Source organism: Ceratotherium simum, chromosome 24 (assembly GCF_057802395.1).
Source record: "Ceratotherium simum simum isolate JZ-2026a chromosome 24, ASM5780239v1, whole genome shotgun sequence".
Taxonomy (NCBI): Eukaryota; Metazoa; Chordata; class Mammalia; order Perissodactyla; family Rhinocerotidae; genus Ceratotherium; species Ceratotherium simum.
The window spans coordinates 37,163,648-37,184,080 of NC_141923.1; the positions used below are offsets into that span (position 1 = coordinate 37,163,648).

General features: G+C 35.9%; 1 protein-coding gene across 12 annotated transcripts in view; it reads right to left on the reverse strand.

Annotated features, from left to right (window-relative positions):
• FUT8 (fucosyltransferase 8) overlaps positions 1-20,433 on the reverse strand; it is a 296,375-nt gene that overhangs the window by 80,211 nt on the left and 195,731 nt on the right. For all 12 annotated transcript variants that reach the window (XM_087448350.1, XM_087448358.1, XM_087448355.1 and 9 more), the window contains one exon: positions 11,213-11,327. In XM_087448350.1, coding sequence (XP_087304476.1) covers positions 11,213-11,327 — 115 coding nt within the window. The remainder of the gene's footprint in view (positions 1-11,212; positions 11,328-20,433) is intronic.

Sequence of the window (20,433 nt, forward strand, 5' to 3'; positions counted from 1 at the left end):
AGAAGAAATCATCTTAAGAGGTGGAAACCATATACATAGGCAGAACTTACTTCTAGAAACTTCACTTTTTATGGTTCTACTCACTTAGCTATTTAAAAGTTATACTTACTTTCCTCTATTAACTGGGTACATAAGAAATCTAATCGTTTAAGGTTTGTGTAGCAAGGTCCCACTGTCGCTAGTGATGGGCAGATGCAAAAGAGGATGAGACTTCACCAGCCGATATTAAAAGCAGCCCTAAAGCTTATATCTAGTCAGTCACCTTCAACAAAGCACCAGGAAAAAAACAAAACAAAAACAAACAAACGAAAAAACACTGGCCCCTCAAGCTACTTGTTAATTGTGAATATAAAAGCTTAGAGTTAAGACCCTTCCTCTTCCCTCTGCCATTTACTAGGCAACTTATACAAACCTCTTTAAGCCTCAATTTATTCTCCTGCATATTGAATATAACAACAATTCATAAGAATTACTTTGCATAATACCTAGCAATACAGAAAGTGCTTAGAAATGGCAGCTTACAAACATTCTTCATCCTCACAACTTCGTTTAATGTACCTGAAGAACAAGAAAAAATATCTGCTCCCTTTCACCTTCCCAACTAAAGGACTTTAATGAGACCTTGAGATATCTGGATGTTTTATCACCTATTTTCAAAATGACTGACCCAAACCTTGAGCCCAGTACAACACCAACGTAATGACTTGAATGCCTCCATTTTCCATAGAGAAAGAATAATCAGTACAAACCTTTTTCAGAGGAGTTTTTGAACTGTATGCAAAGTTATATACACCACCCTGATAAATATTTATCACAATTTGCATTATTTGTTTCGATAAGTCAAATTTATGATGACATTCCACATAAAACATCCAAGCACCCAAACATCTAAGCACTGTTTAGAAAGGCTACCACAGCACTATAATCAATGTGTGAGAACTATCATGTCCATTTTCTAGGGTCAGGGCACATCTATATGTTTTAATTGATTGCATGGACATGTTAGTTGCATGCTTTTATGACTTATCACTGAGCCATATCTATGACTTATTTGATCTTAGATTCTTAGTCAATACTCTGCCCTGATAGGGTAATGAGGCTAACTGAACAAACACAAAAAAGTCATTGGAAAGACCTCAGTTATGGTCTACAGTAACCAGAATTCACATCTAGAACATGGAGGTCTTACATAAAGGTTGCAGGCAGTCAGTGAACAGCAGCTGATAATCAATCGTAGGCTGGTCAATTTGAGAAAGTGCTGAATACTCTAGGGAGTGATGGAGAGTGAAAGTACTAGACAGAGATTAGCACTCTTTAATGGAATGCTGCTGTTCTAACATCAAATTAAAGCAAAATTCTAACTGGAGGCAACCTGGTCTTTGTTATACCTATGTACCTGAGACAGAACCCACTCAGTCTTACACAGTCAGCATCTATTTCTTTTCTTGTAATTTTGCAACATGTCTTTCTTTATTTCAGGCTTTTTACTCTTAGTGCTCTTAGGTTATCTCATGTCTTTGAAGCAGGACTGAGAACCCCTGATGGATTTCAGGTTCCCTCCTAGGAAAACGAGAAAGGCTTCCTTAGGGGCAGAGTGGATTTACTGAAACGTAAGCTACAGGGACTCTCATTTGCACAGGTCCCTTCAAAGGCCTTGGGAGGAGAGAGTCTTCTGTAATGTATTCACCTGGCCATATGTTTGTGCAAAATTTTCAAAATTTGACCACAAGAAGTTAAGCTAGCTGTATCTTTCCACTAGGAATTCCCTCCCATCTCCTTCCGTGGTGTCAGTGTCAGTGTTGGGTGGCAATGAAGTGGTTTTCAGCATTTCTGGCATCCTGTTATGGGAAAATTAAGCTGGGGATTCATTTAGTTTAGATTTAGAGGGATATATTTATGTGTTTCATGGTTGCTTTTGTACACAGTTATTTTTGTGACATAAACAGGTATGGGGCAAGAGAGTGTACTGTGATGTATGTGTGTCCCACGGTGCCCAGCATGGGAAGTATCAGGTAATAAGAGAAGTGGAATCAGTTTTCAATAACGCCTAGTCAACACAGAAGTTCTGTTCTGTCATTAATATCCTCAAATATGTAGTGTATACAATTAAAAATGTAACAGAAACAATTATATGTACTACTCTTTATTCCTTTTTCGATGAGAATCACATGAAATAAAATTTATACAAATTCCTTTGTCTGTAGCACACAAGCTTATAGCAGTACTACAAACACGAGGTATATCAGTTACGTGAAGTTGCAAATCTTATGCATCATAAATATCAATAATTTAAAAAAAAACTTTTTTGATCAACCATGCTGGAGAAAAATCTGATTCAATCTTTCCATTCTCTTTATAGAAAATATTACAAAATCACTGTCAATTCACTTTATAGAAAATATTACAAATCCTAATCAAAGAGTAGCAGCTAAGAAATGTGGGGGAAACAATATTATAAAGAGTCTGAGACAGTTAATAAAAATTTTTATTTTTCTGGAGTTTTGTCTTTGCAGTATTTGTCAATTTCATAAAATTTATAATTTGTTGGGATTTCTTTTTTGATTATAAATAGTCGATCCTCACTCTTTGCAGATTCCATATTTGCAAATTTGCCTATTGGCTAAAATTTATTTGTAACCTCAAAATCAATATTTGAGGTGCTTTCAGGGTCACTGGTGGACACGTGCAGGTCAGTGAAAAATGCGAACTGCCTGAAGCTGACAGTTCTCAGCTGAGGCCAAACAAGATGGCAATTTGCCTTCTTTTTTCAGCTCTCGTACTGTGAAAAAGTGCCCTCTCTGTGGTCTATTCAGTGCCACTTTTTTCCACATTTTTTATGCTTTTTGTCAGCAATTTCACTGATTAAAATTGTCCCCACATACAGTGCTGAAGTGCCGTCTAGTGTTCCTAAGCTTCATTCAAGTATGAGTTATAGCGTTGTAAGCTATGAGTTCAATGTTAATGAATCAACAGTATATATTATATAAGGGGTTTTTAAACAGAAACACATAAAACAAGGTTATAGACTGATCGATTGACAAAAATGTGTGACCAGAGACTCACAGGAAACTAGGAGCAATGGTTCAGTATTCACTAATTCAATGTTCGTGGTGACTTTACAGAACATAACTGATGCGACTTGACTGTAAATATTTACTTTAATATTTAATTTTGTATTCCTTTTCATAAAAGAGAGTGCTGAAAACTGTAGAGGCTTCAGGTCCATCCTCCAAATCTGAATCTGCCTCTGGTCAGGAGCCTCCATTTTCCTTTCCTGAGAGCCTTGCTATTCCCCAATTCTTGCCTCACTGGAATTGAGATCTGGATTCAGGAAGATGAACCTCCAGCCTGGGACTTGATAGTCAACATCAAAATCTCCAACTGACACTATTCCTATGTGGAAACCAGACCTCCTTTAAGATTTGGAAAATTATTTTTATAGCTGTATTGTGACCCAGGGGAGAGTCAAACTATAGTGAAATTTGCCATTTCTTAGGAAAAAAGAGGCATATTTCTAGAAATAGAAAACTACTGAGGAAATGGAATGACTTTCAAAACAAGCAGATGCTGAGCTGATACACCTAAATTAAATAGAGTCAAATTTAAGTTCAACTTATATTCAAGAAAATTAGGCACTGCTACTATCAAAGATAAAATGGTTTTGGCATTTTATCTTTATTTATTTTTTGGTGATGGCATCTAGAATGTCATCAGTTGCTCATTTTATTTCTAGGTAGTAGATATTACGAATCTCATGTGCATTCTCGCATATATCTTTAATAAGGAATGATGTTTTAAAAGCCTTTATTGTAAACTAGGAGAATATGAATATATAAGAAATATGTAAACTTAAAAATGACAAAATGCCGACAGAGTTGTGGTGAGTGCACTGCTAGGAATTTAAAAAGTTCCTCCATGTCATTAGGCATCTCAAAATGTTTTTCAACTCTTGCTAAGAAAACCTAAAATCTCAAATTAGAGTTTGGCAAGGATTGTAAAAGAAGAAGGAACTAAATTTGTGGTTTTACTGTACATTATGCTAATAGTAAATTATACTATTTCATTAAAGGTGAATGAGTATTAAGAGACAAAATGGCATCGTGATTGAAAATGAAGAAGTAAGACATATGACATGATAATCTATGTAGAAAATCTGATGGAATCTACAAAAAAGCTACTAGCACTAATATGTGAGTTTAGCAAAATTGCAGGATATGAGATCAATACAAAAATAAGGCTTTTATTATATGTTGAGGTAGTTTCCTTCTATTCCTATTTTGTTGAGTGTTTTTATCACGAAAGGGTGTTGAACTTTGTCAAATGCTTTTTCTGTATCAATTGAGATGATCATGTGGTTTTTTCCATTATTTTGTTGATGTGGCATATTACACTGATCAACTTTTGTATGTTGAACCACCCTTGCATTCCAGGAACCTGTGCCCAGCTGCCTGCAATAGACTGGGGGTGGGGGATGGGTAATTGCTACTGTGCTAAGAGCTGAAATTGACCAAAATTAACTGCAATTTACCATCCAAGCTTTCCCCTGGAAGTCGCAAGCTTTCAACATACTCCATAGTTCCAAAATAGTAACAATAGGCAGTTTTTGTCAGTATAATTGTTGTCTCTGCGGGGAGACGGATTCTTGGTGCTTCTTACTCCACCTCTCAGAATCCCTCCACAGATAATCAGTTTTTAAATAGCACAGTAAAATGTGTTTGGCAATCAGGTATATTTGATCAATGACTGGTTATCTGATAATATTAAAGAACTATTCTTAGTATGCTTAGTTGTGATAATAGTATGTAGTTATGTTTTGAAAAAGTATATTTATCTTTTAGAAATTCATTCTGAAATATTTACAAATGAAATGATAAAATGTCTGAGATTTGCTTCAAAATGATCCTGGACATGGTAGAAGTGGTGGCAGTATAGACAAAACAAAAATGACCATGAATTGATAATTGCTAAAGCTGGGTAAGGGGTACATAGTGGTTCATTAGTCTTGCACTTTTATATATGTTGAAGTTTTCCACAATAAAAGCTTTTTAAAAAGGGGTGATAAAGGAGCCTATAGGAAAAATTAGTGTACTAGAGATAAGTAGTAAAAACATCCAAATAATGAGTTAGAAATAAAACACCAAAACAAAGAATTACAGGAATAAAAAAATTGTGTGTGTGTATGTTTGAGGATAATTTATTCAGAGATACTCTGAGAATGTTACTAGACTTGAAGCTTCCTGAGGGCAGACACCATACCATAACTGTTTGGTTTACCACTATATCTCTAGCAACGTACCTAAATGCCCAGTACCTCTGGTACATCCAAATACTTGTTGAATAAATGAACGAACAAACTATTCAATCAGACCTATGCTCCTACATGCAAGGGCTCTGTAAAATCTGTAAGAATTCAAGATAATGTAGTTTTAATAATGCTTAGAAAATTACCTTCAATAGATTTTCTTTTTTTACTTCCTTTCACCACCTTTGTCCTTAGTCATCTTCTAGTAGAGCAATCCCCTCTTTCATTTGCCACCATATCCCCTTACCACTTCTTGTTCTTTCCTCATTAAACCTGCTCATATTTTTGATTTGGGGAAAGATATTCTCCTTCTCAGTATACTCTTAGGTCTTAATTCTGAGAAATTGTCCACTTTTCCCTGTTTGATCTCATCTCAAGCTTATAATTTCTTTCAAACAGGGAAAAGTCCTCAAAGTTTTCCCCTATTCCAGTTGTTTTAAACATTTAATAAATATATCTATGTATATATATATTTTTTTGGTGAGGAAGATTGGTCCTGAGCTAACATCTATTGCCAATCCTCTTCTTTTTGCTTGAGGAAGATTGCTGCTGATCTAACATCTGTGCCAATCCTCCTCCACTTTGCATGTGGGACGTCACCACAGCATGACTTGATGAACCGCGTGTAGGTCCACATCCAGGATCTGAACCCGCAAACCCTGGGCTGCCAAAGTGGAGCGTGCGAACTTAACCACAAGGGCCACTGGGACGGCCCCTTAATAAATATTTTAATACAGCTAAGCTAATGACTTTTCCTAATGAGTTACAGTTATTACCACCTCTGGCTTTATTTTGGTTCTCATCCCTGTTGGGCAGAAATACAACTGCTGTCTGAATCACTAGGTAGAACACACTTCACAACTCTGAGAACACCTGACAATTGGTTTGATCTCATGGTCAGTACACTAGCAGACAAATGAAGTTTATAGTTATATTCTGGTCTTAAATCTATTTTAAAGAATTTGTCCTGTCCAAGAAAAATGGGGTCAGACACATCCTGTGTTGGAGTAGAGGGTTTCTCCACAAACTGAAATAATGCATTCCTAGTGTGACCTGGCCACTTTCCATTTCAAAGACCATCCACAGTCACTGGAATCCATATTGGAAAACAGAAATTTGCTATTTCTCCAACCAGTCTGTTATTTTTGAATGAAAAAAACAAATCTCTGTCCTCATTTAAAAAGTAAAATAGTTGTTCTCCATTTTCATATCTTTTAGTTTTCTCTCTCAGAAAAAGGAAAATTATTAACCTACCAATTTCTAGTAAAAGTCCTATTCAAAACACAAATAAACAAAACAAAGCCCCCAAAGCAAACAAAAAGTCTTTTACTATTGCTACTTTTTGTATACTTTATTTAGATTCCACCTGAAATGGGGTCAGTTTTGCTCAAAATGTCAACTTTGGAGCTAGGCAGGAAAAAAAAATCATCCTGTACCAGAAGACAGATAATTTCAAGTTGAACTAGGAAATGTCTTTCACCACAAGCTATATGCTCTAACTAGCAGCTCTCTCCACCATAGTTACCAACTTCCAACTGTTTCAAACAAGTTAAGAAACTTGTTTGAAACTCTTTCACTGTATTTGTTTAATATGAGCTGATTAGAATTTAATATGAGCTGATTAAAAACCATAAAGTAAATTCTAATAACCACAATGAAAAGAGAATCTCTTCCATGTCATTCAGAAGTGTAGAAAAATGACTTACATTATGGTAAAATGTGGACTCATAATAAAAATATCAGCAATGTGCAGTTTTTAAAATGAGCCTGAAGTCGATATCAGAAACTAGAGAAATATCAACAATAGCACTTTCTCAATGTGTTATGATATCTACCACAAGAGTAAAGATCAGCACAAAATGGTATTTAAAACAACTCAATATTAGATGTTAACTTTATGGATGAAGAGCTTTTTATTTTCTATTTATTTTTTTTTTTAAATATCAGGTATACATAATTATATTTCAATTTCTGTGTCGATTACATCATGTTCACCACCCAAAGTCTAATTACCATCCATCACCACACATGTGTGCTTAATTACCCCTTTCGTCCTCCTCCCTCCCCCCTTCCCTCTGGTAACCACCAATCCAATCTCTGTCTCTATGTGTTTGTTGTTGTTTTTATCTGATGATGAATTTTTTAGATAAACATATAAAAGACTAGGATCTTAAGAGAAATATTGGTCCATTCTACTTGAGCCTAATAGCATACCTGGGGTTGTCCTCAATCAAATTATTATAATCTTTTAGTCAGTTTAGTCTTTTTATACCATACCATAGGGCTTTCAACTCCAAAGAGAAAATAATTTTAATTAAGACAACCACGGAACTTCAGCCCATTGAAGTCTAGCTGCCTTAAGAACGTTTTTATTTTCTAGTATCTTTTGTGAAACTGCTTTTCCAAAGTAAAATCAAAGTATAGGATAAATGAACAGAAATCTAAAATTGAGACGAAATTTAACTGAACTATAAGACTATAAGTCAATTAGGATTTTCATGAGGCATAATGATATTTGCTCAATTCAAAGGACTGGAGAATTGCAGAAACAAAGGCTTAGATTTAAAATGAAATCTATGGGCCGGCCCCGTGGCTTAGCAGTTAAGTGCGCGCGCTCTGCTGCTGGCGGCCCGGGGTTCGGATCCCGGGCGCGCCCCGACGCACCGCTTCTCTGGCCATGCTGAGGCCGCGTCCCACATACAGCAACTAGAAGGATGTGCACCTATGACATACAACTATCTACTGGGGCTTTGGGGGGAAAATAAATAAATAAATAAAATCTTTAAAAAAAAAAATAAATAAAAATAAAATGAAACCTATTATGGATTAAGACAAGGCTTAATCTAGGTTGTTTTCTTTGCACTACGTCTTACATTATACCTTAAACAAATCAGGGTTTTAAAAATTGCTCGTTGGTGATAGAACTAATAATAAATTTCACCAGTATGAGTAAAAATCTAGTAAAACTGAAAATGGTTTCAATAATCCAAACCAATCATTGAAAGTAAATTATAAAATTATCTGAATTATTTATCGGGACTACAACAAGGTATTTAAATGACTAAAATTTCCCAAACAGAATTAAAATATTAAAAACATTTGCTGTTATTGTACCTTTTCTCTACTATTTCCTACGTAGATACAAATTATCATCATCTTATATATAACTGTTGGCTGAAGGATAAACAAGGAGAGCCTTCTAAAATCTCCATTACTCTTATATGAACTGCATATTTTTATTTTGAGTATAGGCAACAAAAGTCAAAGATTTTTTTTCTTTATCCTCCTTTTTAGCTTTATTTCCAAGCATATTACTCATTTTCTAAGCCCTGTTGAAGTTTTTCAGAATCTAAGTTGCTTTAATAGCCTTTTACAGTAATATTTCACTTAAAGTTATTGTTACAGAAACACCAATAGGTTTGAATACCAAGAAAAGTTCTAACAGGAAAAAAATGTAATCACTTAAAAAAAATCTGTATAAATAGCTCAACTCTGATTAAACTCTCTAATCCATTTAGTTAAACCAGTGACAAATCATTCTTTTTTAAGTAGCTTTAGTGCTTAAAAATACACTGGGAATAAAAATTCCAGTCAGAGAAAGCATTCCTTGCAAATATATATGTTTAATTTTGTTGGAATGGGAGAAAGGACTCTTATTCACCTTAATCCAGAGAAGATGAAGAGTGAGTGACTGGCATCTTTAATCTCTAACAAATAGTATGTTAAAAATATAGTTCCTAACTTCAAAGAACTTTTAGATTAGATGGAAAAAAATGATTATGAATACATTAAATAATTAAAGAAAAATATTTTTCTAAAATTTTTTTCCTAGTGAGATTTTCCCCATCTCCTTGAATTTTAAAAATTACCTTTTCTTTTCCAATGGAAAAAAAAGAAAAGCATGAAAGTAAAGATTTGTTAAACAGTAATATTTGAAACTGAAGTTAAGGTCCAAGTGAATAACTCTTTTGCTATAGTCTGAAAGATTAAAAAAGCCAATGTAGTTTTAATCATTACATGATTTACAAGTCAAATTCTCTAATACAGAACCACAGAAATCAGCACATAGAAGGTCAAATTTGCGCTACAGGTTATAAAGTACTTGGCCACTTAAAAACCAAGGGGAAAAAAGAAACTAAAGCAAGTGACAGGTACTTGTAAGAGTATGGGGAGCTGAACTGTGACCAACTCATAGTTTTAATACAACTTTTGTTGGGTGAAAATTTAATGAATATGTGGAAATGGAAGAAACTCAGAAACCATAGTTATTTCCATTTTAAATGAGGATGATAGTTCTGCACCACCAGCTGTTTATAGTTCATTGAATGAGGTTCTAGTTGACAGGAGATAATTACCTCTTCCCTACAGGAGGCAAGTGTTTCTCATTCTGCAGACACCTCTGATGAATGGCCATGGGAGTATGAGACTAAGACAGCATGCCAAGATCAGTTTGGTTTTTAATGATCTCTTTAAACACTTGATTTTCTATTTTTTCCTATTTAAGGATAGGAAAATGTGCACCTTAAAATATACAGAATCAAGTCACTGGCTATTATTTTGCTTTCATAAGACACTTTAACCTTAAAAGGAAAGGAGAGTGATTGTACACAGAAAGTATACCACCAATAGTATCAGAAAAGGATGGTCATTTCAACTTCAAGCATTTTGGGTGCTGAAGATTCTACTTACTAATTCATTGTTTTCCCCGGAAGACTATTCTATCTTTAAGTTCCTTGTTAGTTAATGATGCCCCCATTATCCCGTCATTTCAGCTCTTTCATCTACTTAGAAAGGCCTATCAATTCTATCTTCCCAATCTCTCTCAAATTTGTCTTTTCACTTCCAACACAAACTGCCACCTACCTCAATATTTCACACCTGCAGTATGGTCCTCATATCCTAAATGGTCTCCTCGCTTCTAGTCTTTTCCAATACTAATCCAGTTCAACTAAAATACTACTTTCAGATTATCATCACTAAAGCACCACTCTCATCATGCCATTCATGCATAAAAACCCTTCAAAAGCAGGTTGTGACTCCAAAATAGAAAAAAGCTTATGTCATATTAGGCAAAAAAACAAAATTCAAAAGTAAATCAATTCTATCCTCACAAATGTGTAAGGTTGGGTACACATATTAATAAGAACTAGAAGAGAACACAAAAAAATGGAGAGAATAAATTTAAAAGGGCCCAGGACTCTGGGTTTACCCCTGATTTTTATTTACTATTTGTTGTTATAATGATGTTTATGCAGTAAATAAAATCTTTCAGTAACCGCTTACTACTTATGCACCATAAAGCTTAACCTGCACCCAAGGACCTCTGCAACCTGGCTCCCAAACCTACCTTTTACAGCTTATTTTCCATCCCTCCTTTTCAAATAATCCAAAACTCCAGACAAACTAAAATATCCCATTTCTCATTGGGTTCCTGTACTGCTCTTTCCCAGCTATGGCATTACTCACATCACATGCTCCAGCTAGTATGCTCTTCTCTTCCATTTCTGTGCATCTAAATCTTACCCAATTATCCTTTACAGCTCAGTTCAAATAATACTTTTCCACAAAGCTATCCCTGACATCTCATTCCTCCAATGAGCATTTCATCTTTATCTCTCGTAGAAAATGTAGCACTTTCTGTTTTGCATTGTAGTGTGTGTGTGTGTGTGTGTGTGTGTGTGTGTGTAAGAAGTAGCCCCCTTTAGGGCAGGGACCTTGTTTTAGCCATCTTTGTGTTCCACTCAAGGCATAACAGTGTCTTTCGGAATAAATATGTAAAATGAGCGAGTAAAATACTTTCAAAAACAAGGGCTAGGAAGACCAAAAACCAACAGCAACTCTTACTTTTAGTTTTATTATGATTTTCCTTCTTTTTTCACTCAAGTTTATTTCCTAACCTAACCTTCTTACCTGAAGATATGTTATTCTCCGCTGAACCAGCTCTGTCAGATCTTTGGCCTCTTTTTCCCGCCAATCACCTGCTCCATCTGTTTGACTGAGGTAGTATAGATCCGTCATTATAGACCTATAAAAGCAAACAACATAGGAGGTCTAACTTATTTGTACTTCATCACAGGATTACACAAAGTCGTAAGAGGAGAATCTTCATAAAGATTGATGCTCACAGTGAGGCTGGTACTCATCCTCTATTTTCTATCAAGGCTATGAAATTCAAAAATCAGTCTCTAACATCCAACACTCATTCCTACAGTAAATTTTTACTGTTGAGAAAACACACTTTTTTTCTTACCAGACCAGTCAGTTGCACTTATTTCCCAACACAAAGAACTACTGAGGGGAAAGTGGATACCCATAGCAAAGAAACAGGTAGATGAACATGAGGGAGAGAAATAAGTGGTGCCAGTATTTAAATACTATGCCTTTTTATTCTCTCTACTGTCATTTCCTGGCCCCTCTTAAATTTTCTCTTCGCACTTAAACACTCTGAGTGGTTGGGAAAAAATCAGAAGAAAATTTTGATAAAACTCTTAAACAATGGTCTAAAGCAAGGGTCAGCAAACTTTTTTCTGTAGAGCGCTGGACTGTAAATGTTTTATAGGCTTTGTGGGCCTCTGTTGCTTTTGTAGAAGGGAACCTGCTATAGACAATAGGTAAATGAATGAGTGTACCTGTGTTCCAACAAAACTTCATTCACAAAAACAGGCTACGAGCCAGATTTGGCCCTTGCACCATAATTTGACAATTCTTGGTCTAGACTAATAAAATGATTGTTAAGATACTTTCCCACTCTGTGTAGCATCAGTAATTTCAATTATAACATGCTGGATTTCCTGCAAAATAAACTAAAATACCCAGTAAACTAGAAAGAGAAACTTCAGGGCTGGTGCAGATGGTTTTATTTATATTGCATTAAATAAAATTTATGACTTGCATTTGCCAATAAACAAAAGTAAAATGCAAAACTCTTCTTTCTCTAACCCCCTCCCCACCAATCTATCAGCAAACATTTAGGCAGTTTCTCACCACATATCACCACTGGCATTGCTACCAACTGAACCACCAACTTTTCTCACCTGAATTATTTCAGTAGCTTCTGAACAGGTCTCCCTGCTTCCACCTTTGCCTACATCTACAGTCTATTCTCATTATAGCAGCCAGATCCTATTAAAACACCAGTCAAATAATGTTACTCTTTTGCTCTTAACATTGAATTGGTTCTTCATTTCATGCACACAAAGTTATTACTTTGACCTACAAGGCCCCAGACAATATGGCCCTCAATTACCTTTTTGATCTCATCTCCTACTACTGTCCTCCTTGCTTACTCTACTTTAGCCCCATAGTCTTGTTATTAACCCCTGAACATGCCAGGCATGTTCCTACTTCAGGGCCTTTGCATATGCTCTTCCCTCCCCTGGAATGCTCATTTCCCAGATACTCATCCACATGTTTCACCCAAACGTCCTCCAAATCTTTGCTCATATGTCACCTTCTCCATAAGGCTTTCTCACAGACTATCTCACTTAAAAATTCAACACCCAATCACCATCACTATCCCTTGGTTTTCTCTCTCCTCCTTCCCTGCTTCATTTTTCTCCAAGCAATTATCATCTGCTAATATACATCATTTACTTCTTTGTTTTATTATCTTTCTCCCCCTACTAGAATTTAAGCTCCATGAGAGTAGGGTTTTTGTTCTTTAACTGTTTGTTTTGTTTTGTTTTTTTAATCAGCATTTAGAACAGTGCTGGTCACAGAGAAAATGTTCAACTAATATCTTTGAATAGATAAGTGAATGAAAAAGTAGCAAAAGAAAGATCTTCAAAAATTTTAGAGGAGATAATGTTGATAATTTTTACCTTTTACAAACCCAGTTTTGTGGTAGAGAGGTTTGGGGAATAATCCTCAACTGGGTTACAGCTCCACCTTCCCCCCTTCTCCACACTTTGTATTAACTCTTCTGCTCAAGGAATGCTTATAAATATGTATTATTTGCTTGTGGAAATTATAAAGTTAGAAATTTATTTCTGTCAAAAAAGTATATATATAAATGAAACACATCATACATACACTTCTAGAAACCACCTACAATGACGGCATTAACTAAAACCATAAAGCATTTAGCTGGAGGTTCATAAAGTACTTAGAGAAAATTGATCTGTAATATTAAATAAGAACAACAATTAACAGGTATTGAGCTCTTACTATGGGTCAGACACCTATTTTAGGTGCTTTACATTATTTCATTTAAGCCTTACAACTACCTTATAAATTAGATAAGGAATGGGAGGCACTGAGAGGTTAAATAATTTGCTCCAAGTCACAAAGTTCAGAAATGCAGAGTGGGAATTTAAACCCAAGCAGTGTATTCTAAAGCTGAAGCATTTAACTACTGCCCTAACAAATATCAAAGTAAGGGGTCCAGAGAACAAAAATGTGAACTCTGTTCGATGTAAATATGTACAATCAGAAAGCCTGAATCAGATGAGAAAGAGCTTTGGGAGCTAGACAGACTTATTTCTCAGTTTTGGCTCTACCTCTTACTAGCATTGTGTCCAAGGAAAGTTATTTTGACAACTCTGAGACTTAGTTACTTCATTTTTTAAAAATTTATTCATTGATTGATTGATTGTGAGGAAGATTAGTCCTGAGCTAACATCTGTCGCCAATCCTCCTCTTTTTTTCCTGAGGAAGACTGGCCCTGGGCTAACATCTGTGCCCATCTTCCTCCACTTTTCTATGGGATGCCACCACAGCATGGCTTGACAAGCAGTGCGTTGGTGCATGCGGGATCCAAACCCCAGGCCGCGGCAGTGGAGTGAGTACACTTAACCGATTCGCTACCGGGCTGGCCCCTTAGTTACTTCATTTTAAAATAAGTATTATGAAACTTTCCATACAGTTTTTTTTTTAAGGATTAGTGATAATACATACAAAGTAGTAATATATGTGGTGGCTGCCTGCTATAGACTGGATATCTGTGTCTCCCTCAAAATTCATATATTGAAACCTAATGTCCAATGTGATGGTATCAAAAGGTGGAGCCTTTGGGAGGTGATTAAGCCATGAGGGTGGAGCCCTTATGAATGGAATTAGTGCTCTTATAAAAAAGAGACCCCAGAGAACTCCCTAGCCCCTTCCACCACGTGAGGACACAAGGAGAAGGTGCTGTCTATGAACTAAAAAGAGACCCCTCACCAGACACCAAATATGCCAGTGTCTTGATCTTCGACTTACCAGCCTCCAGAACTGTGAGAAATAAATTTCTGTTGTTTATAAGCTACCCAGTCTTTGGTATTTTTGTTATAGCAGCCCGAATAGACTGTTATTTATGCTAGAATGCCTCAGAGAGTTGTTTCAGAGCTTTTACCTTGTGTCTGAAGAGTACCTACTAATAATTCTACAACTAAGAGGAAGGATCCTTTGGGTGTGGGTGACAGTAATATGTGATACTGAAGGCCAGTCAGAAAAATGATCCAGTACCCAATGCCTTATAGCACCCTGAAGAAAAGGACTGATCAGCAAGGACTCATTTAACAGATGACAAAACCAGCCCTCAACAATTGTGATTTATCTTGGAGTATATGACATTGTCTCAGTTCTCTTTTATTCCTGGTTCTTAAAATTTAGTAACAAAGAAATGCAGCCCACAGGGAAAACTAAAGTCTTATTTACTATCATAGAAAACCATTAGAACTACACACAATTAACAGAGAATCCCTAATAGCCCCTTTGAATAAAGCAAAACTATTAATACCATACAAACAAAAATTAAAAATCATAGCCACAGTTTAGAATATTCACCCAACTAACAGTGGAATAGCTTTATACAATGCTTTAAAACAAGAGGGTCATCCGTGAAGCATTTTAGACATTTGTTTAATGTGTGAACATTATCCACACACAGGACACTTCGCAGCTTGACTATTTCCATGTTTACTCTTTTTAAACAGGGCAAGAATCTAATATGTGATGCTTTATCTATTTGTATATTTATTATTCTCATCTAAGATTCAAAATATTTTCTTTTTATGAAAAACAGAAATTCTTGTTGGAAAAACAAAACCTACCACTTACTGTCTCCTTAAGAAATTAACTTGCAGTCTTACACACTTAACAGACGTTCAATTTTTAAGTTTTTTCAGATTATAAAACTCAGGTCTCTATGGACTAATACATAGCCTACAATATTCCTTTATAGTTACTGGGGAAAAAGTCACCACCCATGTGAAATTGTGTAAGCTCATCATGGAAACACATGAGAAGTCTTTAACTATAATGGTGTTATAGGGTTCAGCTGGAAGTTTATTTTAACTGTTTTCTCAGTTTTCTAAGCCTCTTTCCCATCACTCTGATCACACTCATGATTTTTTATATTTCCTAGGCTTCATCATATCCAAATGTGGTCATTTGCCTTTTCCTACCCATCAAATAGGAGTGATCACAAAACTTGTCACAAGCCTCAACTTTAAAGAGCAGTATTGTTTCTGGAGATGTAGTACAGTGAGATAAATAACCAGTCTATAAGTAAATGCTTGTTGAAGGAAAAAAGGAAATTCAATATGCTCTGCATGGCTTTACATTAAATTAAACATACAGATACACAAATAGCACTACATTTCATTGACAGTCATTATATAGCCTCAAGCAGGTAAAAACTACATTAGGTCTAATTTGGAAGGGGAAAGTCTTTGAAATAAAAAAATTGGCATGGTTTATGCTTTCATGTGATAGTAATCAAGCCATTCCTTTACCACTGGGAATTAAAACTGATCTCTGTATTTTTTAATGAATTAGAAAACATAAAAGTGAATGTTTTTACCCAGTTACATCTGTACTAAGTCTTGGCAATTAATTATTCACATTCATCCGAATCTTTGTTAAGAAAGTAGAATAATCAAGCTTATAACTAGAAGGCCAAACACCAAAACAAAAAAAGTACACTAATTTTTCATGATAACGCAGTCAGAGTCTCAATATAAGTCACTCTACTCCAATAGTCAGCTAAAATTAAGCTTGCTTCTTAAATCTTTTTTTCTTGGACCTCCCCATTGGATACCATGTTACAAAGATAAGCCAAGGAAACGACCTTAAATTCAAACTAGTTCTTTGCTGATTCAATAATGTTTAGAAGTTACCATCCTGCAAAATTCATCATCTTTTGGACAAAGACATGAGGATAATCAAACAGAAAGTTTCAGTCGTGGCTCATTACTGGGAAACATGGTAACTGAAAACCACTCCACAGAAATGCTGAGTTTTCAGTGATTCTACTCTGAAACCAAACCTCCCAGCAGTGTCCCAAAAGCTGGGAATCTGGCTGTCCTGGTTTTGACTATGATGATATCAAAAAAATCTAGAAGGTGGGTGGTGAATATAAAGGCCTGGTATGAGGCCAGATCAAAGCCTGGGAAATATAAACCCAGGCAAAGTACCAGCAGAATAGTGCTAGTCATTTGAGGGCAGAGTACAGAGGCCTAAAGACAACTGGTAGACTAGAATGGAATCTATAACTCAGAGCAAGTCTGCTATGACAGGCATCAAAACCTCTATTTCCAAAGCTGGGCTACCCACTTATGTTCTTTGTATTTTCTGTTAATTTTCCTATTTTTATGTTTTAGTATTCACAAAACTTGTTTTAAATGTTTTAGTCTGTCTCAATTATGCCACTGAAGAACCACAAGGAGAATATTTTGTTTATACCTGATACCAAGTGTTAAAGAGAGAAGTTCCCTCTGAGTGCCAGCATAGAGCAGGTGTAATTCAAGCAAGAAAATCCCAAGGTGAAGGATAAATATTTCACTGAAGTAAATGTGACTAAGGGAGGATATACCACAGAGTCTAATTCACAGGTAAATCTGGATCAAGAGGAAAAAACTTACTTGGGTTTTGGCCAAGGCTGCTTTTACTTTGGTTTGCTCCTGGGGCAGAAATACGCAGTGCAAAGAATAAAAATGACCAGGAGACGGTAGGCAGACAATGCTTTTATTGCCTCCCTTGTTATCTCAAGGAGCAATTTTAGGACACTCCCATTTTGACAGCCCACATGGGTGGGGAGAAGTCCAGAAGGGCAACAACAAAAGTAGCTTATACGAGCACATAAGGCAATAATTATGCTACTTGGTGAGTGATGGCCACTAGGCTTATGTTTAGGTTCCGGACCTTGAAATTCTTCCCATTGAGCACAGTGACGATCTCCCCTTATCTGTGCCTGCCTGCAGGATCTAAGAGTTTTCTATTTATGTCTTCTTATAGGGTTTTCCTTATGCAGATCTGACTAGAGCCTACCAGAATCTACAATGTGTCGGTCACTGTGGAAAGTGTTTTATATATTTTACCACACTTAATCATCACAATGCTGTGATATAGGAATTATATCCCTATGCGTAGAAGAGAAAAATAAAGCTCAGAGAAGCTAAGTAGTTAGCAATTAAGAGAAAGGATTTTGGAGTAAAACAGCTCTGTCACTTACTTGTGTAAGCTAGCTAATTTCTCTAGGTCTAAGGATAACTTTATTTATAAAGTGGGAAAATAACAATGCTTGCCCCATAGTATTACTATGCTGATAAAGATAATAAATGGAGTGCCTTTATCATAGTGACTGGCATGTAAGAAATCCTTAGTAAGTGATTATTTTTAATGTCAAAATCATTCTTGAGTTAGAAATCACACCCAAAGAGATATAAACTGGGGGCAGGCAAAACAGAATTAGGGCCGTAGATCAGACACCCTTTTCCACCTGTATATTCTCCTTCTAATGCAAACTTTATTTTAGGGGAGAGTGTTCCCTTACAGAAGATGGAGAATTATAATCTGGTTGAAAGAGACTAAGAAATGAACAGAATAAGGACAACTTCATATGACAATGTCTTCCTTTGTCCATGGATATTAGAAGGAATGTTCTAGAACCATTTGAAAAGAAGCCTGGATTCCTTAGTAGAAAGACAATGATACAGAAACATTTTATCCAAAGGAATTAAAAACTGCAGAAAGGCTATCTACATACCAGTTTAATATAAGTCTCAATCAAATCATACCTCAAAGAACTTAAGTAAGATTTTCCTTCATTCCTTCCTCTGTGTGTGTGTATGAAATAAAAAACAGTAGATTTGAAGGTTCACAAAACTTAACTTTTTTCAAGCGTGGAAATATCAACTCTTGGACCTTTCAAAGAGAGTCAAGGAGAGTCTACCTTATGAAGAGAGTGAAAACACAAGCTACTGGGCCACAATAGTTATGACCAGCAATTTTGATCAAATAAATCTATAAGCTATTAACCTATCAACCTTCCCCTATAACCAGTCAGCTATCGTACCCCTCGTCTGATTCGAAGTCCTTTCCTTTGTTACATAATCCCCTAAACACAGCAGCAAAAAGCCAATCAGCATAATTGGCGAAGAGTATCTTTCATTATTTGGGAAATATATGATCTCAGTCTTGGCAAAGCTGCTTTACATGTTACTGATAATAATAATTGCCTGCAGACCAGGCAGGGGCAATGAGAATGCTGCTTTACCAGACTGTTTCTCAATAGTTTCAGTCAACTTAATTGAAAAATAGCTCCTCAGCCCTGTGAGCCCTCCTGTCCTTCAGTGTGAAATTTAGTAACTGCTATAATTTAAAATCAGAAGTGGAATAGCTGGATCATATGGTAGTTCTATTTTTAATTTTTTGAGGAATCTCCATATTGTTTTCCATAGTGGCTGCACCAATTTACATTCCCACCAGCAGTATATGAGGGTTCCCTTTTCTCCACATCCTTTCCAACACTTATTTCTTGTCTTTTTAAATAATAGCCATTCTGAGGGGCATGAGGTGGTATCTCGTGGTTTTCATTTGCATTTCCCTAATAATTAGTGATGTTGAACATCTTTTCATGTGCCTGTGAGCCATCTGTATATCTTCTTCGGAAAAATGTTCAGATCCTCTGCCCATTTTTCAATCGGGCTGTTTGGTTTTTTTGTTGTTGAGTTGTATGAGTTCTTTATATATTTTGGATATTAACCCCTTATTGGATATATGATTTGCAAATATCTTCTCCCAATTGGTAGATAAACAAACGTACAAACACATAGATACAGAGAAAAGATTGGTGGTTACCAAAGGGGAAGGGAGGTGAGTGGAGGGCAAAGTAGGTAAAGGCGCACATTTCTACGGTGACGGATGGCAACCAGACTTTTGGTGGGGAACAGATATAGTCTATACAGAAGTCAAAATACAATGATGCACACCTGAAGTTTATACAATGTTATAAACCAATGTTACCTCAATAAATAAAAAATCAGAAAGAAGCAGCTCCACTAACTATTTCATAAACTGGTATCGGGCAACATAAAGATGACAAAAAGAACCAAAACAAGAGTGATTAAGTTAAATATGTCTCCGGGAGACCTCAAAGGATGATAATACAAAACTTTCCATGATATCCTCAGAGGTGGAGGGACAACTGTATATGGCCATAAATCCAAGCACTGAACCTACACTACTACGTAAATAATAAAGCCACAATGACAAAAATAATCACTCTAAACTGCTGATTTCCGTCTAGCTAATTAAGAGAGACAGGCCAGGGTCAATTCATGATCCATGATATCAAAAGCAGCAGGTAAATTTGACTGTATTACTATGAAGCATGGTCATATCATCACTAGAATGAAATCATCAATTGAAAATCTAGTGATACTAATGCTTGAGATCAATACAGCAGGTAATAATAATATGCTATTCTATGTTTATTTATTATACCCCTCTAAATTCTTAAAAACTCTCTAAAAGCTAAAGAATAACACTAATTAATGCTAGTTGATCATCCAAGTGTGGTAACAGGCAGGGATTAGGCTCTACTAGTCACCAGCACCCAAGTAATGGGCTAATCAGGTAAACAGTGTTTTGATAAAAATCTCAGGTGAGTTGAATCTGATTCAAACATAACGATATTTGCCTCCCAGACTAGATGTAACAATAACTACATTGTTAATGTAGTTAACGAACAATGGGAGCCACATTCCAGAAGAGAAACACTGTCCCCTCACTACAAGGAACAGCAACAGGTGGGGAGCAAAGGAAAAGAGTCTTCCCCCACAGCTTTCTGATGAGGCTCACTAACCTACAGAGAAATATGATTTTTTCCAGGAAGTAAAGATAATCTCTGTCAGTGGTAAACTCATAAA